This window comes from Molothrus aeneus, chromosome 1, assembly GCF_037042795.1.
Source record: "Molothrus aeneus isolate 106 chromosome 1, BPBGC_Maene_1.0, whole genome shotgun sequence".
NCBI classification, from domain to species: Eukaryota; Metazoa; Chordata; class Aves; order Passeriformes; family Icteridae; genus Molothrus; species Molothrus aeneus.
The window spans coordinates 100149323-100174153 of record NC_089646.1 but is presented as its reverse complement, the minus strand read 5'-3'; the positions used below and the strand labels follow the sequence as shown (position 1 = coordinate 100174153).

At 38.9% G+C, this 24831-nt stretch overlaps 1 protein-coding gene across 4 annotated transcripts in view; it reads right to left on the bottom strand.

Moving 5' to 3' along the window:
• The window catches only part of SPIRE1 (spire type actin nucleation factor 1), a 128340-nt gene that overhangs the window by 39065 nt on the left and 64444 nt on the right, over positions 1–24831 (bottom strand). For all 4 annotated transcript variants that reach the window (XM_066561419.1, XM_066561403.1, XM_066561411.1 and 1 more), the window contains exons 4-5: positions 11535–11660; positions 1498–1581 (exon numbers count right to left, since the gene is read on the bottom strand). In XM_066561419.1, coding sequence (XP_066417516.1) covers positions 1498–1581; positions 11535–11660 — 210 coding nt within the window. The remainder of the gene's footprint in view (positions 1–1497; positions 1582–11534; positions 11661–24831) is intronic.

Sequence of the window (24831 nt, the reverse complement as noted above, 5' to 3'; positions counted from 1 at the left end):
AAGTTGTTATTCAAATAGAAATTTTCGAATGGACTCCCAAGTCCTAAGATCTTGCTGTCGCAGACATCTTTCATGAAAAATCCTTTCTTAGGATTTTTCCTTGTGAGAAGCTGCAGTTTCAGCAACCAAAGTAAACAATGGTTATCTGCTGCTGTGAAATGCAACAGGTAGACCCGTGATTGGTCTCCTGTGGGTGTTTGGATTTCCTGACCACTCATGGCAAAGCTGGCTCTTGCTCTGTCTGAGACACAGATCTTTGTTATTCATTCTTGTCTATTCTTAACTTAGCTAGCTTCTGAAGAAACCTTTTCCTTTCTATTTCTTTTTAGTATAGTCTTAATGTAACATATATCATAAAATAATAAATCAAGCCTTCTGATCATGGAGTCAACATTCTCATCTCTTCTTCATCCTGAAAACCCTTGTGACCATGGTCACATCTTGCACTAGAAAAACTCAACCTATTTTGCTCTGCCTGTAAGAGCACCTCACACTAACACCTCCCTCTCATTTTCTGTGCAGCAGAATGGCTGGAGAGAAGAAAGAACAGGGGGTGGAACTGAAGATTGGAAATTAAAATCAGGTAGTTTGAAGAACCTTGAAATATTTGTCTATGAACTGGCAAGAACAGTACCTAGAAAATAAATAAAGTTACTTCCTGCTTAAGAGTTTCGCTGCTGCCTTTTTCTTTCATCTCTAGAGAAATTCAGCTGGTGGCTCTGTCTACTGCCTGACTGCCCCTCTGAAGGGCAGTCAGCATGGTACCTGTCTAAATGTCCAGTCTGCAAACTGCAAAAGCTCCCCCATGAAAACAGCCTAAGGAACAATAAATAGCTTGGATACTTGTACTGTTTCATCTGTCTGCAAAGGGAAGTTGGGATTTCATTTAGTTCTAACTTGTAGTGGGTTACTATTAATACATATACTTAAAAAACCCCAAGGACTGATTTGAGCACAGTATCATGGAATGGTTTGGGTAGAAAATACCTTAAAGCTTATCTAGTTCCAGCCCTCCTGCACTGGGCAGGGACACCTTTCACTAGGTTGCTGAAACCTGTTCCTGTGCCTCACCACTTCCATTATAAAGAATTTCTGCTAATATCTAATCTAAACCTCTTTCAGTGTAAAGCCATTCCATCTTGTCCTGTCACTAAATGTCCATATTAAAAGTCCCTTTCCAGCTCCCTCAGAGCCTTCCTTCAGGCACTGGAAAGCTGCTCTAAGGTCTCCCTGGAGCCTTCTCTTCTCTGGGCTGAACAATCCCAGGTCTCAACCTGTTTCCATAGGAGAGGTGCTTCAGCCCTCTGAGCATTTTTTTGGTGTCGCCTGGACTCAATCCAACAGGTCCACATCATTCTTATGTTGGGAGCTACAGAGATGGACACTCTTTCAGGTGGGGTCTCATGAGGGCAGAGGTAATAATGCCTTAATTAAGTTTTATAAAGAAAAATAAACTGCCAGTAGTGATGCTGAATCACTATTCCATTGCTGTCTTACCCAGTCAGCATTTTTCAGTTCATCAAGATCCGTACTGGAATCATCACTTGCCTCTTTGTCCATTTCCTGAATCTTCTTCAGGTTCTGGCAATGAAAAGGAAATGAGTGAATAAATGAAGAGTGGCATTAACTCTCAAGTAAAATTGAAGCTTAATTTTTAATCTCTTGTATCATGTTGTTTGGGTAGTCTACTGAATATTTCATGACTTGAACAGCAAGACTGTAAAAGTAACTTGAAACACTATTTGAATATATTTCTCTTCCTTGGAAAGTTAACCTTAAATGCTGGGAACAAATGTTAAGTTTTGAGTATGAAAGTACTTCAGATATTAACATGGTGGAGATAAAACTACACATTAAAATGTTTATCTCCCTAAATTTTTATATGCACAGAAAAAAAAATCTTAACCACCTGTCAGGTCTGTTAAGCTACAACACAGAAAATATTACTAGCTTAATAAAGATCCATTCATACCAAAATGAATGCTTGCTGAATTCAAGGCAGCTCATTCTTGTAGAAGGAGAAATAAACTAGGAGAAACATTGAATAGTGCCAGAATTGTGTATATATATATTTATATACATAAAATAATTAATTAGCCAGTATAATATGCATATAGATTCTGAAATATCCATAATAAAATCATTTATTATGGATATTTCAGCAGGAAGAGAAACTGTTCTTTAAAAGATGAAAACTGCTGCTTATTTAACAAGATCAGATCATGCAAATATGGAAAAGATGGAGTACAAAGGGGCAAAAAAAAGCTTTCATACCAACAAGAATATGAAAAACAATTAAAAGTTACAGCAGACCATAGAACAGGCAAGCTTGAAGACAGAAGGCTGTGGCTTTACATAAATTTTCTTATACACATCAACACTTCTTTATTCAAAAGGCTTTTTCTTTTTTTGTTTACTTCTGTATTGAAATGTTTTGGAATCAGCAGTACAAGCAATTTTTCAGTAATCCACTTCACTTTTATGGAGAGTTTTCCAGGAAATCTTTAACAATGTTTAATTAGATCAATTTTCTAAGTACTCACTAATATATCTGAAATTGATATTTATGTCCTCTACTAAAAACCTTTTCTATTTTTATGAGACAAAAGCAACAGGTCAGAGATCTGACAGATGTATCTACCAAAAGTATTTCCATCTTTTAAGCACTTATGCTCTTCTTTTAACAGAACTGCACAATCAGTCTCAATTCAGCTTCTGAGCTTTCCAGAAAAAATAAAAATAAGCATACTCTTAAAGACTCTTTTTTTCCTGGAGGTAGTTCCTAAACTGCCAACGTTTCAGTGTAAGAAATGGAAGCACTGGAAGAGTGCTTAACTTGCACATTCAAGAGTGCAAGCATCTACCAAACCTGGCTGCAGAGACAGGACATGTGAGTCAGCTACCACAGAGGTTTTGGAAAGAGACCAGATGGGTTCTTTATTGTCTTATTTATGTAAGTAGCACAATTGCTTTAGTATCAAAGAAGAAATATTACCATTGCCCTATCAAAATAAAATACATCATTTACAAGGAGACTCCAAAAAAGCATAAATCACCCACACTTGGCAAAAGCAGATCCATCATGGGACAATGTGGGAACATTTTGGCATGACTTGCAGCATCACAACAGGATACCCAACTGGGAAAGAATGTCTTTATGGAAACTTCTGCTGGCCCTGGCACTGTGGTCAGTCTGACACTCACAGGCAATTGCCTTTTCCAAGGGAAAAACAGAAACATGGAAAGAATGGGTAATGTAAAGGCCTTGCTCATGTGTACTCTGCTATTCAGGATTTCCTCTGTTCTGTATCATGCAGTTGGAGTCATCATTTCAAATGCAGTCAAATGAACTGTAAATTACTTTCCTTCTTGCAAACTGCTAACATCTACTGGTAAACTGTAAAATAAAACATCTGATACTTTTTCTCTTATCTCTTTGTAATCAAAAAGATAACTTCAGTAAATGAGCCTACAACTGTCAGATCTGCTCCTCCTTCCCATATTGGAAGGTAAACTTTAATATTTTTAAAAATTAATGTGTTCCAGCTGCTTAACTGATACCTCAGCTATTCAACAAGACTGGTAACAATCACCCACCTCAGCAACCAGGTTCCCTACCATACAGTTTATAGGGCTGGTTTATGCCCAAAGGCTGATGCTTTAGACTGACATAAATATTTCATGAAGCTAGAAGAGATTACAACCTGGTTTTCTTAACAGCAGAAAATAAGAAGGGGAAAAAACCCACTCTGAGCAGCTGAAAGATCTTCCAAATAAGGCAACCATCTAATTAGTTTCTCTGGAACATAGCTAGAGGGGCAGCTCCTACCCAAAAAAGCACAGGTGTAAGTGATGCTGGCTACCATGCACCAGAGAGCTGCAGGAGCAAAACCTGCCAGCCAAGAGATGAAGTGTCTCCAAGTGTAGTTTTATGATACAAATGAGCTGGTACAAGCACAGGCTGCTGCCAAAGCTGGGCTTCTTTCACTCCCCATCCCTGTGCTGAGTGCTTGGCTGCAGCCCTGCAACCACAGACACCCACTTTGTAGGGAGCGGTCATAATCTTCCCTGGCACCTGGCTCTGGCACTTAAATGCACCATGCAATCAGTAGGGAAGAATAGGAGATAAAGGAATTTCCATCATTATAGAACTAGCAAAGCTTTGGAAGAAACCAGCAAGTGCTCTATGCTTGCAGGAAGTGTTTAGGAAGGCTTCTTTAGCTCTTCTGCACCTGTCAGGTGCTGCTTGGGAAGGAATAAATTCACTGTGACAAGTGATTATATTTAAACTTGTAGACTAAATGGAACATTAGGGTTTCCCTCCAGCATCCTCAGCCAGCATCAGTGGGTTTCTGCCTCTGTTTCAACCATAAATAATAGAAACCAACATATTTAAAATATAATAGATCCTTTGTCAGAATTCAGCTGTGTTCCAAAGCCTGCAAGTAACCTCAGCTGCTGCTGCTGTAGCCACTTGCACTTACCCTTGGGACAATGGCTTAAGAAAAGCTATTACAGTACAATAAATACATGGCCTAAATGGATTTCCATTCCAGAAAGCAGAAACATCTTAAAAGGGTTTTTCTAAATGATCCCAGAACCTCAGACCCAATTCACCTATTACAGCCTGGGCATTCATTCAGGCAATAAGGGCTGGATGTGTAGGAAATTACTGCTTCAAGAGCTTTCACCTTTTTAAAAAACCTTTACAGCATTTGGCCATTTTTTAGAAGACTGCATTTTGTGGCAAAAAACAGTAATAAAAATATCAAATGTCTTCAAACCTCTTGATGTACTATTAAAAGCAGGCAGCTGATTTGCTGCTGCTGTGTGGCCCACATTTGAGATGTGCTCTTCTGTGCTCAGTGACAGATGGGAATTTATGTAAGACTCTTGTCAGCACAGTGTCAAAGACTCCCTTCCATAAAATGCTTTCTAAAAACATGATGCTTTAATGAATGTGGTATTCTAGGGAATCCAGACCTGGACTTTGACTTTCACCAACTGCAGAGCACAGTCTGCGGCTCCCAGTTCATACTGTAAATTAGGAGTCATTTTTTCACTGATTAAATTGATTTTTACACTTCTATCTCTGTAACTAGTAAAACATTCTTGCACATCTAGGTTTAATTTAAAAATACATAACATTCACACATGGGAAAAACTCCTTTTATATACCTTCATCTATTCAACATGGGTTTAAATTCCAAGGTCTTAGGCAGTAGCATTACTCTAGGTCTTTGAAAAGACCCAAACCCCATTTAATTCAAACTGGGAATAGGATCAGTTAAATCAGTCCCTGAAAACCTTGAGCTGATAGCAGACAAGGTTCTTAATGTACAGAGATATGGGCTGATGCCCTTTGCTCAGCTCTGGAGGGGGCAATAATCATCATGCTGCTCAACATAACTGTGCAAGGAGAGGCACAAAAAGCCCAAATCAAGGGCATGTAACACTGATTGAGTGACAGCAGCTGCATCACACAAGAAAACCAAACCCTCCCCTGCCCAAGACAAACCAGCAGTATTTTCCTTTATTAAAGGTCCTAAATTGAAGGATCAAACTGATCAGAATGGAGCCACAAGCCTGATGAAAACACAGCTGCAGAGGTGGAGTCGCTGGAGACTTGGAAGTGTAGGCAAAAGTGTAGTTATGAGCTGAAAAGTTTGTGAACTGATTTATTTCTACAGCTGTGCTCTCTGAAAATCCAAGCAGCAGATTATTTGACAACTTAATACAGTCACAAGACTTTTGAGCACAACTTGGCTAATGACTCTATTTCCAAAATAAGTTAGCCATTAACATTGTTTAGGTACCTATTAACTACCTCCATTATCATATTTTGTACAAATAATACAGCAGTATGGCCACCTGACCTTTTTCATCAGCTCTTTTGCAACTGAACCTCTGTATGGTGCAAAATTAGGAATAAAAGAAAGGAACAATTTCATTTCATGCATGTCCTTAATTAGAATTTGTATGTTTGCATTTCATACAGATTGGATTGAAATATATCCAGGCAGACCGAAAGAATTATGTTTTTACATCAGAAAGGACAGAAATGCAAGGCAATGTTTTAAAAGAACAGTACAAAGATGACAGATTGGGAGCTTTCTCTGTTTTCTACCAAAAGCCTAATTACAAGGCCCGCTGTGGATAATGAAATTATGGATGAGTTTTTGATGAGCATGGATTTTCACTGCAATTAGAGATGTAGGCAATTATAAAAATATACAAAGTCTTAATTAGTTTTGGAAGGAATACTAATTTTGATGCTCTAGGGTCTACATCAATCTCTAAAACTTTTTGAGGTATAAGTAAAACCTACTGCAACAGATCTGCCTACTGGACACTCATCTCCCATGCTGGCCAGCATCACACGGCGTTTTCTAGCCCCACCTGTGCCAGCTGAGGAGTTTATCACCCACAGGTCTACATCCCACATGCCAGTATGACCTTTTTTGGTACCACCCACAGAGTCACAAAGTGTTTCAGAGTGGAAGAGTTCTTAGAAAGGCAGCTGGTCCAAGCTCCCTGCTAAAGCAGGGCCACCCAGAGCCAATTGTCCAGCATCATGTCCAGGCAGCTTTTGTATATCTCTCCAAGGACAGAGAATCCAAAACCTCCCCAGAAAATCTTTGTTCACCCTCACAGTAAAAACAATATTTCTGGCTGTTCAGAGGAACCTCCTGAGTTTTAGTTTGTGTCCACTTCCCCCAGTCCTGTCACTGAGCACCGCTGAAAAGAGCCTGATGCTGTGGTCTTTGCACTCTCCCCTCAGGTATTGAGAGACACTGATGAGATCCCCCTGAGCCTTCTTATTTCCAGACTGAACAGCCCTGGGTCTCTCTGCTCACAGTCAATTCTCCATCATCTTCCTGGCCCTTCCCTGGACTCTCTCCATGGTGTCAATGTCTCTCCTGTACTGGGGAGCCCAGAACTGGACCCAGCACTGCAGCTGTGGCCTCACCAGTGCTGAGCAGAGGGAGAGGATCACCTCCCTCAGCCTGCTGGCAACATTCCTCCTACTGCAGCCTGGGACACCATAAGGTTTCTTTGCAGCAAGGGCACTTTGCTGGTTCGCTCAGCCATGAAGTGCATGTGGAACATAAACTCCAGGGGAAGGCAAGACCGGGCAGTAACAGGGAGCCAGAGGAGGACTAGGGCAGATATTCCTTCAAAAAGCAGGTTCACAATGTGGATACAGGCCTGGTGGATCACCTGTCTGATCCAGAGCACCAATTTTGCATTCCTTTGCTTGCATAGTCTCCCCCTGTCATTCTCAGTCACACTCGATGCCACTTCTGAGCAAAGTGTGTGACCTTTTCAGATACTTCACAGCAGGAACATTTGCTCAATCTCATGGACATCAGTTATTTGTGCCTACAGTTCTGTCTATGGCCAGGTGCCACCAAAGGTTATGTCAATGACTTCTGGACAATTCTGAAAAAGATGGCTCTTTTCTTTTACATGGGTCAACTTTTAGCAGATATTCAAATTACCTTGCCCGTGCCATACATGTGTGCATTTCCTTCACCTTGTGGACCATTTTCCCCCCAAAACAATAAAAAAAAAAGGATAAAAAAGAAAAAAGAAAAAGAAAAAAAAAAAGAAAAAGAAAAAAATTCCTTTCAGTGGGATTTTGTTATTGCAATTTTGAAAGCTCACTTCTTGACACGAAAAACAAGCTGTACTCTATCTTTGTTATCAGCTGTAAAAGCTTAAACAGCAGGTCACAAGTATTAGGAGGTCTTGGACCATCAGGAAACCACTCCTGGATGCCAAGCAGATGGTACCCAGGGTGAGTCTGCAGCAAGGGCACCTTTCACAGACCCTGAGCAGCATGCAGGTGCTGCCAGCAAGCTGGAAAATACCCCAGTAAACTTGCTAAAAAAAAAACTTCACCTTGCAAAAAGAAAACTTTTAGTTGTTTAGTTTTTTAAACTATTGCAACAGTGCTATCACATCTTTCTCAACTCTGCTCATCCTTTGTATCCACTACATGAAATATTTCACACTTTTCAAGAATAGAAGCACCATCTCCCTGTCTGCAAGTCAGCTTAGCTGCTGACCTTTCATATACAGGGAATCAGACTGGAAATAATAATATGGCATCAATTATGTGACAAAGTGCCTTAAACATTCTATCTGACATCCATTGAGATGATGTGAACAGCTCACTCATCACTTCATCATCTCTGATTAACACACTCACCCAAATTCATGCAGCCCAGCCCTTTGTGAATCTATGCTCTATTTGTTATATGACAGATGATGACTGGGGAACACGTAACTCCTCAGTATATTTATTTGTATTACCACACATTACCGCCTATAAACCTACCCCTCCTACCTACCACTCAATCCCTCTTGAAATCCTGGACTTTCAAAGTCCTGCTAAGGCTTTATAGGGCCAAATTGAAAACAGCATCACAGCAATATTTTTTCCCTGACTCTTTCACAGTTTATTTCCCTCTAAACCTGTTCTAGGCTGCAGCATAATATAGGTCAGATTTAGTTCACTCCAATCAAGTGAATTTTTACTGATAGAAATTCTCCCCCTTCTACTACAGTGAAGCTGCCTATTTAAGCATTTATGGACCAAAAAATATGAACTTCATGTACCCGGGAAACAGATACAGTGGCATCTGCCACTCAGTGGCCCTAGAAGGAATCAAAGTAATTTCGAAGTAATTTTTATCCACAGGAAAGTTACTTTGAATAATTCCAGAGGATTCTTTCCCTTTTTTGGTGTTTTTAATTTCATTTTGATCTCACATCCACAACTGCATCTAGGTCTGAGGGAATCTAAAGGACGCTCTCCAAATTAGGCTGTTATTTTTTGAAACAAACTAAAAATTTAAAATTCCTGGCATCTTTAGTGTCAAACCCACAATATTACACAGTATAATTTTTTTTTTTAAATTAGAACTGATGTATGTAACTTGGTTATTTTCCCCCAGTTCTCTGACAATGGAATCACCACAAATCCATGAGAACAAAATTTTCTTACTGAAGTATTCAGTGTTTATCTCCTTTATACCCATTACTTGTATGACAACAACAAAAGCAAAAGAAAAAAGGAATTCACTAGAAGAGTATTTAACTGTACTCCTCATGACTTAAGATTCTGCTGTGTGTTTGCAAGACAGAAAAGCATGTAAACAATAGCACGGCTTTTACTGGCTGTGCTAAAACCTAGCGTGATCATATGATCCCTGCTTGCCTCAAGTATAAACTATAAAGGTCACTTTAAAATGGTGCAACAAGATTTACAGCATTCCACCTCATATGTTCTTCATACCTAATTTTTTATTTTGTACACTGTATTATTTTCAAAATTAAATACCTTCCAAATCTATAGTTAGATAAAAGCTATGACCAAGGACCAAGCACATCATAAACCCAAAGTATTCAGATTCCAAAAGCTGCTTCCAAGATAATTTTCTTGGTAATTTCTTACATGCCTACTGAGGGAGTGATCCAGAGTAAAATGAAATCAAAAGGTCAAAATTCCGGCCCTGGTTAGGTGCAGCAATAAAGTCTTACTGATTCAGTTGGGCCAAAATTCTGTCCACAAGGATTACTTCTTTTGACCTAAATGTGCTTTGAATCAATGCCTAATAGTCTGTGAGAGGCAAATGGCTTCTTTCATTGGGATTAACTCATAATATTCTCTATGGTGTGTTCAGATGTTGTTGGGTTTTTATGCCCAATGATAAGGTGATTAAATAATTTGCAAATTCAAAATGCCTTTCCACTTTTAAAAAGAATTTTAAAAATATTATTGTTAAGACACGATTTTAAATGGTTATAGGCGACAATATTTTATTTTGACATTGACAACAAAGATGCCCTATTATTGCTCACTGTGGCCAAGGTGTTTGAGAACAATTGGAAACAATTCCTCTCTGAGGAGAAAAAAGAACTCTGAAGGGTGCTATCCTTGAGCCTCAACATGGACTTTACAACAGCTGTTGAGTGAGGTGTTTCCAGCACAGGTCCCTCAGTTAATATATCCAGCAGTTAAAAGCCAAGATGTGAAATTATTGATGTCAAGGTTTGGGAGACAGCTTTAGCATGGAGATCTTGTATCCTGGCTTCTTCCTGTATCAGGACATTGGATGCAGATGTGCCATAACACAGGCACTTCAGAAAACAAGTGGCTCTTTAGTCATGCTGACATTGCCAAAATTATCCTTGTATGACACTGCTTTAGTTTAAAAATTGCTTTCAGTTTGAATAGGACTGGAGAAGAAGTGGAGATGCAATATGATCCTGTGCAGCAGAAAAACATCTCAGAAGGATTCTCCCTCCTGGATGATACATCTCACTCAGGAAGGAAAGAGCAGCAGCCCCTTACACCTCTGAGTAGTTTGCATTTTCCACCATCAACATGATAAAAGCTCTCTTGTACCCATCTGAGGCTCATCTGACCCTTTAATGAGCTGATTCAGCTCATTAACCTGATAAGGAGTAACTCCTTTACTTTTTGTTTTGCTTGATATTTACTGGATTTGTTCCCTAGAACCAGAAGAAGGGAAACAGTGGGAGTACATGTGCATGGGTGGAACAGCTCAGCCTTTTTCGGCAGCAAAATTTTTAGGTCAGCCTGTAAAATCTTATCCTGCTTTTCAAAGGTACTGTAGACCTTGACTTACAAAAGAAAAGAAAATCCTTCAGGGATTTATTAAGGAAAAAAAAATTATGAAAGCGTTGCTACTTGACAAGTTTGCTTTGGTGAAGAAACCAGCTTTGAGAAATGAGTTTCCCTTCCTGCCCTTCCCCTCACCCACCAGTTATGAGCACCCAGACTTTTAATACAATTGTTCACAGGGCCACTCTGCAGGCCAGATCACTGAAACTATCTGCAGTAAATATCAACCTTAAAATCACTCTTCAGCCAGACCTGATAATTGCAATGGTTCACGGGATGGCCTTTCAGCCAACAATAACAGCCAAACAAGCAGTGAACATAAGCATTGTGACCTGAAGGGGAAAATTTTTCTATTTCTAAAGTTGGCTCTGCTGTGAAACCAATGTGACAGACAACAAACCAATCACACAGCAAAATGTAAGAGAAGCTGCTGACTGGGGACAAGATACGAGCAAGAAGAATCTCAGCTAATTCTCAGCAAAGAGAATTCCCTCATGGGAATGAGCTGAGGAAGAACAGGCAAAGCTCTGACACTTCATAACATCCCCAAAACACCAGAGAAGAATTTAGACTCAAATATATTGCATGCAGGAATGGGCATATGTATGCAATGTGTTACCCTTCAAGAAAATATTCTGCTTTACTCCCAAATAGACTCATCACAATTAATAACAAATTCTGAGGGATGTAAATGGTTACAGACCAAAATTAAAAAAAAAACCAAACACCTCAGCTGAAGGAGTGTACTCCCTGAAAAGTACAGATCATCTCCTCAAGCATCTGACAGTCCCTATTGGCTGCACACAGAAGTGATTTTGTAAACCAAATTCACATGGTGATGAGCTCAAAAGCAGAAAAACCTTCTTAGACTGCTCACCTCTTTTGCACTTTTAATTTTGGCCAGGAAAGTGTAGAGCTCCATTGTTTCAGCAAACAGAGCCCGACACACAGCTTGGTAGTGGTTGGGCGCCTCCAATCGCGTTGGCAGGTGGGCAGCACACAGCTAGGAAGAAAAATAAATAACAGGATCAAAACAATCCCCATGGCTTTTATTAATGCTACAGAGCATGAAATAACATGAAAGTAAATGCAACCAAACATTAAGGGCACAAGCATCCATGAGATATTTAAGTTTAGTCAGGGACTGGGGTGTATTTCCTAAACCTTCTGTTCCCATTTTTTTATGAGAAGAGTATTATGGGAATGGTAAGGGGACTGGTAGACCATGTTCTAGAAAACCAAGACATTGCCTTTTCATAACAAAAAAAAAAAAAAGGAGCAAGGAGAATATAATTCAACATAATTGTGAAAACAAGCCATCTTGTATTAGCAAATTTTGGGAAAACATACTTAATTCAAACCAGCTTTAACAGTAAGTGTTAAGTATTCCTATGAACATGGAAGAGAAATGTATCCCTACTGGTATATGAAAGGATGGAAGGTGAAGCAAGGAAAAAAGTACAGTGTAATCATCAAGCTGAAACTCTGATCAGATTTATTTCAAGCAGCACAAAGATTTTAAAAATCAGCAAGAGCTATGGAAGCACAGGCTTATTGCTTTATCTCAGACACTCATGAACATTTTCAAACACAGGCATAGCTAATGCAAAGGAAAAAAAAAATTCAAATAGCTAATGCAAAGGAACCCTACAGGTGTTTCCATATATGCTAAACTTGTCAAACTCTGAAAGTCTATTCAAATCACTAAGAATTATTCACAGTTACTGATGAACAGTCAGTCCAGCATTGCTTATAGAGCAAAACATGCAGCTCCTGTTTCCAACAAGAGATGCTTCACTGAAACCAGCCTTTACATTTCAAACTAAGAACCTGAATGGTTTGAGTGACATCCAGCTTGGTGGACATACCATTTACATGGAAATATTGGCTGAAAACAGACAAAATAAAATAACATCTCTAATTTGTTTCCTCAACACTTTTAAATTAAAAAAATCCCAAAGCTGAAACTTGAGTATGGACAGCCATATACTGGTACATATGTAAAAAAAAAAGTCTTAACCAAGGCCATAAAATTGGTCTTGTTTATGTGGGTCTATTGTAACTATTTTTTATATAAATACAGCTACATTCAGATCTCCAGAACTAAAGCTTGAGACAAAAGCCTCTTTAGCAGAAGAGCCTTTAATTAGCCTAGTAGCATACTTGTCTAAATCTCTCCTGTTATTTCAGTGAACGCTGTGGTTACAAGGGGCACGATGCATGTAAAGCTCAGGCTGCTTTTCCATATTGCTTTCAATTTGATTTAAATCCACACTGCCACTCAAAGGTGTGGTGCTGTGGCCTCCAGCTGTAGGAATCCACAGATACCCTCCTGCTGGCACGGGAGTTCATGCCCTAACTCAGAGGATTACTCACCCTGACAAAAATCAACAATGTGAAGGAAGTGGAGCAGGAGACAATTACCTTCATGGCATGGACACACTCACAGAAGTGAAGGCAAAAAGGAGCAAGGAGAACGTGCTGCCAGGGTGGGAAAAGGGAGGAAGGGCTGAAGAGATTTAGAGTGCCTCAATCTCATTGAAAAGCTGCTCTCTGAGGCCATAGGCCCCTTGCTATCTTTTATTTCTTCCCATTAGAATAACAATACAGAGCTCAGTGGTCAGACTTGGTCAGCTCCTTTGATAAACCTTTACAAGCCCAATTATGTACCCCTATGTATTTATGTCCTTTTAGTTGTAAAAATGAATATCCATATAGAAAGCTTATATATATGTGTATGTGTATTTTTATTCCTTCCTATATATTTCTCTTCCACATAGGAAATGCAAGGTAGCCATGTTCATGAAATTGCCCTTGATCCCTGCCACTTCAAAATTTATGCTGTTTTACAGTGGATGGCCAAAATTTTCTTATACTTTTCAATTTTCTTTCTGGATAATCACAAGGACATAGTTGACATATGCCTTCCTTTTTCTCCCTACCCCCCCAACTCCCTGCTTTTTTTCCTTTTTTTCTCCTTTTTTTTCCTTTTATTTTTTCCTTTTTTTTAAAATAAATTGGATCATCTCCTTGGCAGATAAAGGGAGAAAAACCCAAACAGATGCACTCCTAATGTGTGCAATAGTGATACCAAAAAGACAGAATGTACTAAATATTTCCCTTAATGAAAATATTAGAACATTAAACCAGTTCTGAGTATGGTTGTGCTCTTTTTTCTCAATAATGAATCATGTCCTTACTTGCCTTACCATGCTTTACATTTTCTAGTTATTAATTATAGTACACAAAGGGTTTCATTCTAAAATACACTACTTACAAAAAATAAAAATAATAGCAACTGCAATTTTGAAAAAGCTCATAAAATGTTATAAGTCTTCATAGCTGAGAATAAAATTTTATTATTACACAGACTGCACACAGGTTTTTAAGAATCCTTTTTTTCTTTATTCAGAGGCATGTTAATTAGAAACATTTTGCATCAAATATTGAGAAAGTTAATGAAATGCAGTGGTGACAAGTTCAAGCAGGGAATGGTTGTAATATTGATTCTATCAGTAAACACAAAGTAAAGCAAAAAAAAAAAAAAAGCCTGTTGCTGAACTGAAGTTACAAAAGCAATCACATAAAACCTGACCATTTGCTTTGCAAACCTTAGACTGCAGGTATTAAAAGAGGGCCAGCAGCTCCTACTAACTTTCATGTTCTGAGAAATCAGTCTCTGAGTCATCTTATATTATGTGAAGATGCATTACATAAGAAAACTTCTTGTGGTAATATTAAGTCAAACAACTCAACATGAGTTTTTTGGATTAGGGAAGGTAAGCCTGAAGAAAAAGGAAAATGTAAATAGGACAGGCTGATTTTTTTCTCCTTCATTGTAATATACTGTACTTGCACATTGGTTCAGAACCCCTGACATGCTGTAACTTCTGCATGAAATACCACAAAATCTATGCAGGCAAGGCAAATCAAGCATGAAATGTCACTTCTAGACTGAGTTCAGGATATTTATCCACTTTAAAAAATTTAAAATCTTTAAGTTTATGGTAGTAGTGTTTAAAAAGCTATGTTTCTGTAACACACAACAAAAATCCCAGTCAGTATGTTTTAATAACTGAGATATGAAAGGACAACTACCTAATGAGCTCCTCCTCTTACCATGTCAGGGTGGTAGTAGTGCAAGAAGGATTAAGATCATGTATAGAGTTCTTCCCAGTCATTTTGAGGTTGTATGCTTATTCTGACACTTGCCTTTTCATGCCTCATGATACAACTTAAAACTACCCTAAGGGGAATGAACTCGAGCAGTGCCCAGAGCTTAACACAAGGGCTGTTTGTTCTGCTTCCAAGAAGTCTCAAAAAGTATGGCTCAAAACAGATTATGTGGTATTTGCAAACTGGTGAAATAATAAAAATATTATCAACTACTAAAACATTAACTAGCTCAGTCTGTAAATATTTCCATTTGCAATCATTGTGAAGAGCTGGGATTTCTGATTTTTTTTTTTCCTAACTGAGCCTATCCAAAACCCCAGCTTGACCCAAAGCATTCAATCTTTGCTTAGATCACTAAGAAGATTAGAGGCTGTTTCCATCCACATTCAGGGTTCACAGGAAAAAAAGGCATTATGTAAATATCATAGCCTTGCCAGCTCCTCCAACTTCATCCTCAGTTGACTAGGAAACAGGGTGCACCAAGCCAAAGCAGTGCTAACAGGAATCACAATTTAACCATCTGAAGAGATCAAACAGCATTTCTTGCATTTGTTTGAATATAGTCCAACAAGGCCTCCATAAAGTTACAAGAAATACAGCTGACTCTCCCACTAAAATGCAGCTAAGTTTTGCAAAACCATTTTGGCTACATATATACTGGAAGTTTCATCAAAACACCTGGGCTGCTGGAATTAAGATTTCAGAAGACAAAAAGTGTTTCCACTTGTAATTATCTTGGGGAATGCACCACAAAGAAGAAAAAGATTTCTTTTTCCCATGGGCCACAAAGACAGGCCATTGATATTATGCAAAACATATTACCAGCCTGCAAATGCCAGGCTTGTTAAGTGTTTTGAAAGCCTTGGAGTATTAACAAAGACTTAAAAGATGTACTTTTTCTTAAGCAACAAGAAGAAATTACTTTAACCAACAGATCACTGAACATGCAAGTTCAGTACACTGAACAAGTGTACTAGGTATTTGCCTCATCTTTTGCAGTATGGTACTACAACAGGTTCACAAAATAAAACTCAGCTTGAGATGCCTTTTCAAGTCCAGGCTATTTTCTGAAAGATTTTATCTCCATGAAGATAAACTAGAGTTTATGATAAGGCTTTTGTTTTCATATATATCCTTCTTCATATGAATATGAACTTCAAGAACCACATACCTTACCAGAGAAATCTTACCAGGTCAGTACCTGCATATTTGTAAAATTCAACTAAGCATTTTGCTTTGCTTTATTATCCAGAATAATGTTGAGGGATGGGCTGTTGACAGAAATAAGTGTTTTTTCATGAGTTTGTAAGATGTTTCTGCCTGCTAGGACCACCCCTGTGCATAGTACCCACAACTTAGGCACAGTACAAGTTTTGAGGTGGCTTTCATGACAATGAAAGCCAATTTCATTGGATCCAATTTCAGCTGCTTCCCAGCACTTCAGAGCTGCTCTCTCAAACATTCCAGGCAGCCATGTGCCCCTGGCTCTGCTGCTTTTAACTGCAGTGGGCCAAGGACTGTCTGGTCCCTCTGATAAGGATTCCAGGGGAATACTACTGAGGAAAAACTGCAGTAAGATAATAGGGATGGGAGCAGAGTTAGCTATTAATCCGCAAAATAAATTAACAGAAAATACAGAAAGTATTCACAAAAAGTTACTCTTCACCTGCAAAAGTTTGGTAACTTTTTAATTGATATTTTAAATGATCTTTTGCAAGTGCCATGGAATGCCCAACTGCTTGACATGCGATCTCCTAGTTAATTTTGGACACCTCAAGAAAAAGGTAGGTTTTGTGAAAATTGATGCAAATTGCTAGTACCAAGCACATCTACCTTGGTATTTAAGTGTTCTCCAGCATTCTGTAGAGGCCTTCCCTTGTGCTGCTATTTGGTGTTTTGATAATCGCCTTGGGGTGGACAAGGGAAGTACTATGCAGTTCCCTACTTTCACAATTTCCAGATTTAATGTTTTGAGTGATCCTACACATAAAATCATTTCATAAATACAGTCTTTCTTTACAGATTTTCCTTTCTAGCATGAACCTGCAAATGCAGCAGCAAAGCTATTGCATTTAGCAATAACAGGTATAATTTGAAGAAACAGTGGCCTTGGTTGGTTCTCTCTGTCAAGACTGTGTAAAGGACACAACAAGGTAGCTGCTGAAATTAAAGCCAAAACTGCAAATGGAAATTGGATGATGCAAGGATTGAAAACGCTGCTTTGCATAGGATGCTGATCCTTAAAGAAATGTCCACTTGTCTGCATCAGATAATCATCATCGTCATCGCTAACTACCCTCTGCTTTGCAAAGTCTAAGGATTAAAGGCTTTGAGCAAATTATTCATATACATGCTGAAATGTCAAACAGGAATGGACTAACAAATGTTTACAAATGTCCTCCTGAGTCAAAACTGAAGTCAGCCTGCAAGTAAAATTGAAAGACCCTCCTCATGAGGGTAGACTGTGCTGGGAAATGCTGCTGTGAGGTTTTGGATGCTGCCATTGTTTTTGAAACACAAAGCAAAACACACAGATTAAAAATGTTGAGGATGAAACTGGTTCACAGTTAAGGACTCCCTTACACTATTTTCGCCTGAACAGAATATCTGTCCTGACACTCTTTCCTTCAGGTACCAATTGCATTGAAGGGCTGAGCACCATGACTCATTTTGCTTCTTAAAATCTTAACACTACACAATTATTTGATGACTCTTAGCTACTTTTCCATGCTATGAGACTGAATTTAAGCAGTGATGAGAATCTTGATAAAATTTCAACAGATGGCAACTGCAAGACTAACGCCCCACTGAACTGTCTCACCTATAAACTTGAACCTCACCCAACAACAGACAATTAAAGGTGAAGATAATTTGTAATCTGTTACATTTATATGATACCATCTTTAGGAAAATGAGTCTTACAAATATTTAACATAATTACAAACACTTTTGAAAGTACTTAAAACTTACACTGGTGTCAGGAAAAGGAAAGAAAACTCCACTATATGTTACTGACTACATCTCAATTTTTAAGCCAAATCCTGTATTTTTCATGCTCAGTGAACCCTATTCTCACTCTTTATTAGCTTTCTAAGAATGAAGGAAGACCATGACTATGGAAACAGACTTTAAATGAAAGTTAACCTATGTCTTTATGAGACAATGATTATTTCCACTGGACATTTTGATATTAAATGTTCAATGACTGACTAACTTTATGTGCTAGTACAGACTTCTTGTCAAAGTTGCAATTGTATAAATTCTCATTTCTACTTGAATGCCATGAGGGTATTTTTACCCCTCAAATACAAGCCCCTGCATACAGCTGTTTCTGGACTATGTGTTAAGTGTATTGTTACACTGTCTTTACACAGTGGACTAACAACATCCTGCTTCTCAAAGAGACTTGTCTCAAAAGAGCCAATTAAGTGAAAACCAATTCTGCATTCTGTCTTAGTTTCAGAGAAACTGTGCTCTGTTGTTTCTTAGCAGAATAATGGAGGAATTAATAATATAAATATGCAGTAATCTGAATTTGCTAGCTCTCCTTCTTTGACTATTCAGTGGAACATCAATGGGATTATTCATGGGCAAGGGAGAAAACCTACTGTTTCTGGGTTTTTTTGCATGAAATGTCAATCCCTGCAACATTTAGCAAAACCACTAGGTAGCCTGTCAGCAACAACTGCTTTCTAAAGCTCTCTGCTTCACAGGTAGACAAGAGCTTACTGCAACTCTCATCTGTACCACTTACACCTCTGCATTTCATGCTGGAGTAGCAGAGCGAAGGATGAGACGGAGGCATCTGGGTAAGAAAACCAGCTTCAAAAGCAGAGCAGAGGCATAGATGGGAAAACATGATAAAACTGGATAATTAAAGGAGAAGGGGAGTGGCTGTGCAAATTCACAGGGCTACCTGTAGTTATTTAGCTAACAGCCCATTAAGCTGTGGAACCACCCTTCACATTATTAAATAACTTAAAGCTGAACAACTGCTAGCAAAGAGCTGCACCCTTGTAATGCTATTTTGTATGTTTGTTTGCCATGCTGCTCAGGCCCTCCTTAGGGCTGCAGGGTGCCTTCTCCTACTCCTGAATTACTGCTTCTGTTCAGGAGAAGAGAGGAGAGCTGGTTTTGTACCAGGATGCTTGGCATATGCAGCAGAGAATGAGGGCAGGATGGAAGCCCTTCTTTCTTCTCCTCTCCCCAAGACCCCACACAAGCAGATAAAGCAGTGATTACACCCAGGCTGCTGCTTGAAAAAAAAAAAAAAAAGAGTATTTCAGGAAAAACAGTAGAAAATAGTGAATTTTTAAAACAGTTTAAATGAGAAAACAATTTTATCAAAAGGTATCATAAAATGTTGGGGAATGACCCCCAAATCAGAAACCAAATCACAGAGACACATGTAGAAAAGGAAGGGGAGAATACTGCAGAAGAGAGGCTGCAGCTCTCAGCTTTTGAATAATGCCCATCAATCTCATCACTACACAGTTCAGATGTTTGTACACATTCTAATTGAGAGACAATATATTAATGTAAGGCAGTTTATTCATGAGCTACTTAAAATCCAATTAAAATATATCAACTAAAATAAAAACATGCACTTTCCTTGGCAGCAATTTACAGTTCACATACAAAGCTTTAAAGTGTATGTGTGTGTGTGTGGGAAGCTTGTTTGTTTTTATGTACAGTGCTGAAACTTCTCTCAGTAGGCATAATAATAATAATAATTTGCTTTCATGTTTTGTCCTGAAGCATGACTTTTTTATTCCTATCCAAAAAAACAGCTTTCCAGACACATAAACAAATATACAGCATGACAAAGCATAACAAGCTTTTAAACTTCATCCCAATGAAAAAATCAAGTAACTTCTAACCAGTCTTATTTTGCTTTCATTAGACCTCAGCATATGGAAAGCTTTTCTACTCCTTCATGTATGCCTACTCCTTATTTGTACTACCTTTGTTAGGGAAGACAGGTCATGGAACCCTGGTTGCATAAAAAAGGCCTACAGAAAAATTCTTTATCTTTTTCTTCCAGGCAAGTATGCTTAACACTTTTCTCTTAAAATTTATAGCCACTGAATCTACATTGCAATTGTCTTACCAAGCATATCAGTTACATAAATGTTAAACATGCCACTCTAAGGTAGGTATGAACAAAATTATTTAACCCACAATTTATTGATTAAATTGATTAAGTAATTTTGATTCGAATATATATAATTGTTTATTCAAACAGAATAGATATCCAATGAAGCAGAACGTTAAAAATGTTTAAAAGTGTTATTTTCTTCTCAGTTCCCTATGTTTGTAGTGGTGGTGCCCCTTTTTGTCATTTTCCTTACACACACTTCATTCCTGGAAATTGTCTCCAGTATGGTAATTACTAGAAATTGAATTACCTGGAGCCAAAGGCTCTGAAATACTCCCTGCCCATAGGTGGGACTCACCACCTGTAGGGACTGCAGATGGTGTTTATCCTGCCCTGGATGCTCAGGGGCTTGAGGCAAAGACAACTCTGCTGCTTCACTCTGCCTCCACACGTTTCTTGCCATTGCAGCAACAGGAGTAAAAGCATTTTTTTACCACTCTGTCACTGCATTTTTACCACTCTGTCAAGTATTCAAGGCCAGCTCATGTACCCCAAACTGTGCTGAGTCTGCACTGTGGGGACTGCAATTGTGCTGCTGGGGCTCTGTCGCAGCCTTGCAGTCCATGCCCACACATATTCTTTCTCCCTTGTGATATTAGGAATTACAAATTTTATTTTTGTCAGTGCAGCTGAGGTCAATGCAAAGCCCAGTGGGCTGGTCAGGAACGTTTTTTGAAATGGAAAATAAAAAATTCTGGATCAAAGCTGTCGCTGACCAAATCACATGTGATGCTACAGCATATTTTTCTCTGCTCTGTTGGTCCATTTGAACTTCTCTCTGCTCAAAAGATCTTGGTCTCTATGTGAACATTTAGGATGGATAGCTGTACTGAATTATTAAGCATTTTGCAGTAATTGAGGTTTTCTTGAAATCTTAGGTGCTGAACTCATAGGAATATATACAAAATATAACCTTCATTATTCCCAATTAAGAGATTGTGAAGATTCTAGCACATTTTAAAGGCTGATCTCTTGATGCAATCTTAAAATATATTAGTTTCCTCACATCATGACTGCTTGGAGGGGAGACCAATGAGTCTCTGCTTCCAAAAGAGATGAACAACACAGACCTCAACACAAGAGGGGAACCCCAAGCTGAAGAGCCAGAGAGATTGTCTCTTGCTAATAAACTGAATACAAGAACATTTCTTCCTCTTCCTTAGGGCTTGGCTGTCCTTTCTAACAGTTACCTTGTTTATTTCAAAATATGCCACTTGTAGAAGTAGGGCAACCCATGCACCAACCAATGGGCCAATCTCTGACTGCACGAGCACAGTTTGTTTAATTTTCAAATAAACTTCCCTGTACTTTCAAATGCTGAGCATTCTTTTGGAAATTAATTTACTTGTGCACTCAGAAAAAGATGCATGGAAAACATATATATAGTTTAAAGTATTTGAAGAATCTTTCCAACCTTTATTACCTTACTTTTAATTAGCATTGTACTTGATGTTATTTCAACCATATCAGATAAGTCTTACCATTCTCATCTGAGAAGGAACCTTGTAGAAACAAGTATGTTCCTCACGAAAAGGGATGTGGCCCTCAAAAGAGAATAGTTCAGGGAAAAAAAGCAAACAGCAAAAAAACACACCAATAAAAAAACCCCCACACACCACACCCCAGCTACCAGCCAACTCTTCATCAAAATCTTATTATCTGAAGGGAAAAAGAGAAAATGGAGGTAGGCAAACCATTTTACTAGTTCTCCAGTCAAGTGCTGCATGACTGCTTTGTTTTCAAACACAGCCCTTGAAATAATTAAACAATTTTGTGCCAAGTACTCTAAGGACCTGCACCATAGGTAATTATTTACCTGTTCTCAGTTACACATCATGAAAGATATATCTCTACAAGTCAGGCAGGAACTCTCAGCTCAGTTCTTCAACTTCAAAGCTACCTTTAAAACCCCTGGCACTTGCAGAAGCATCTACTACATGTCCATTGAAATTGATGCTTTTACATGATAAGTCTATCAATGCCTTCTAAAGCAGAAATAAAAAGGGAATTTTATCTGGAAGGCAATTAATACTATGGTGACCTCAGTCCAGAGAGAGCAAGGTTATCAAAGGGGTGATCATGTTAGAGCACTCTCCTGCATGTACTCAAAGACCAATTGTTACTCTTGGACAACTCTTTTCTATACTAACATTTTTTCATAAGAAAACCACTTTTGAAGGCTAAAAGTCAGAGCAGTCATATTTCTAAAAACCAGGACTTAGAGCAAAGTACAGTAACTAGAAATGCAAGTATATACATCTATTTCAAATGTTGCTACCATCAGAAAGATGAAAAGCAGTTTAACATCAACTTTATACTGAACTTTATAGCAATGGATACAGGGATATCCCTAAGACATTGGCAAAAGGCCTCAACTGGAGTTAGTCAACAGCTCTGAACTGAATTTCGGATCTACCATCACATCTACCAAAAGTCTGGTGTAAAACTGCTGAGTGTTAAAGCTCACAGATTGTTCTGTCAGCAAAGATAACTTACAATATCATTCTTTTGTCAAAAAGCCCAAAACTGTTTCTAAAGGACTTTTTGCCAGTATCCTGAAGTACACCTCAGTGTCCCACAAGAAAGATGGCATCAAAAGGAATCTGGGGGAGGCAGGGCACGCAAGGGGGGATCAGTTCCCTCAAACTCTGCAAGACACCAGCAAGGAGCTGCCAAAAAACCACTCTGCTTGCAGCACCTTCATTAAAAGGCCTAGATAGCTGCCAAATTACCTTCAAAGAGAGGTTAGCTTTATCTGCCAGAGTGGTAAAGAAAATTAATAATCCTTTTATTGTGGTAGGCATGTAAGACAAAAGAGGTTTGTGGGGGGTGTCTAGTTATCTTGCTGGTTATCTCCCCTCAGCTGCTCACTGCCCTGCACCCAGGCACAAGCAATACCTGCCCAGAGACTGCAAACCTCCTGAGTTTCACCTGCACATCAGCAAGTGTCCTGAACACAACAGAAACACCCATCCTGTTCTACCTGCTCGCTTGACCACAGAGCCGGGCTGAGGGAGGTGAGTGCCATCCATCCCCTGGCCACCAGGAGAGCACCTGGAAGGAGCAGGGATGTTCCCTCTCTCCCTCTCCAAGGCAGGAAAGTAAGCCCAACTCCGTGTTCTGAGGTAAGGTTGTTTGGTTTTTAAAGGTTTCTGGTGTGGACAGATTTCAGCACTTCTGCTGAAGTGACACCATGAGGCCAAGTGTCTCTGGCAACCAGACCTTACTGGAAAGTCCCCAGCAAAGTGCCTTGGATCCAAACACAGTAGGCACCATTACCAGGGCAAGAAATTGCAATAAGCACCCTCCTTTGCTGACCAGCACACTCAAATGTGAAAGGGACTGACATCACCCTTTTAAAAGGAACACAGTGGTTACTTTCAAAGTAAAGCTGACCACATGTTGACCTCCAGTTACACTGCCCCAGATGAAAAATCAGGACAAATGTTTAAGACAGCAAATGACATCACTTTAATTAATGAAACCTGTCTATCAACATAATTCACTTAAACACTTGTCACGTTCAAAGCTGCTTTAAAATTACTTTGAAGGGATTTATGGGAACTGTCCCCAGCTTTCTTCATCAAGCTAAGGTACAAGAATCCCTTCACTTTCTATATGTGTTTATAAGAAATTAAACACAAGGGCAAACACAAGGACAAAATTAACTCACTGAGTATTTTTATTTCCAAATGTGTGTTGCCTAGAAAACATATTCCTTTTTTTTTTTACCTCTGGGCCATTAAAAATAGTTCTAAGTGTGACATGGTGCTCCTGTCCAGACATGAAAAGACTTAATAAATCTTGCTAATACTGGCTTGAACTTCAGTTTTTTTCATTTGTTTTTTTTTTGTTTTTTTAATATCACATGCTACCACAGAAGATTTGTTTAAAAACAAGCCCTATAGCTCACTTTCTTCACTTAACACTGTCATGTTTTTAAACATCACCTTACAATTTTGTCTTTCCAAAAGGTGGATTGAGGATAGTGATATCTTGCATCTACCTATGTAAGTATATCTGACTGTACAAAATACATAAATGGGGGCTTATTACATACAGTATGATATAACAGACTGGGAGATGTGAATTGATTAGAAGAGATCAGTTTATAATTTGCTGATTTAAAGCACGTGGTGGTCTTAATGCTCACATCAAGAAATCTTGGCACGCCAAAAAGAAAAAACAAATACAATTGCTCATTAGGACCTTCTTGTCCCAACTCCAAGCCTGCTTTATCCTAAGAGAAGGCAAAAAACCCCAAATCCAGCCAACTTGCTCCAAAAACCTCAACCATACAACTCTCTTTTGGCTTAAATCACTCAAAGTATCATGTTCTTCCCTGCCAACATGAGTGCAATAACTACAAAACAAATGCCTGGTTTTTCTAGTGCTTAAAATCAAGTTTCTAGCCTCTTTCTCTGAGATAAATAGCTAAATAATAACAAAACAAAGGGTGTTGTTCTCTCTTCAGTGCAGAAGCAATAAAATGCCTGTTTTCCATTCACCCAAGCTTCCGAAAAGAATCCTCCTAGTGCCTTCTTTCCAGCCTTTACACAAAGCCGACTGAGAGCAGCGTGTGAGGCTCTGCCACTGTGTGCAGCTGCCTGCCCTTAGCACAATCCCTGAGCTCTCTGTCCTTGTCAAGCCCTCAGCTACATATTCCTCCTGAGAGGGTTTAGTTTGGATCTCCAAACAACAACTACTCGTGGTTCTGCTCAGTGCTGCCAGTTTGCTTTGCCTCCTCACATAAAATCCCTAATTTCCCATGCCTGCTACCTTTCTATAGCATCCAGGCTGCCCTAATACATTCCCTTCAGTAAAAGCTCTGCCAAGCTCA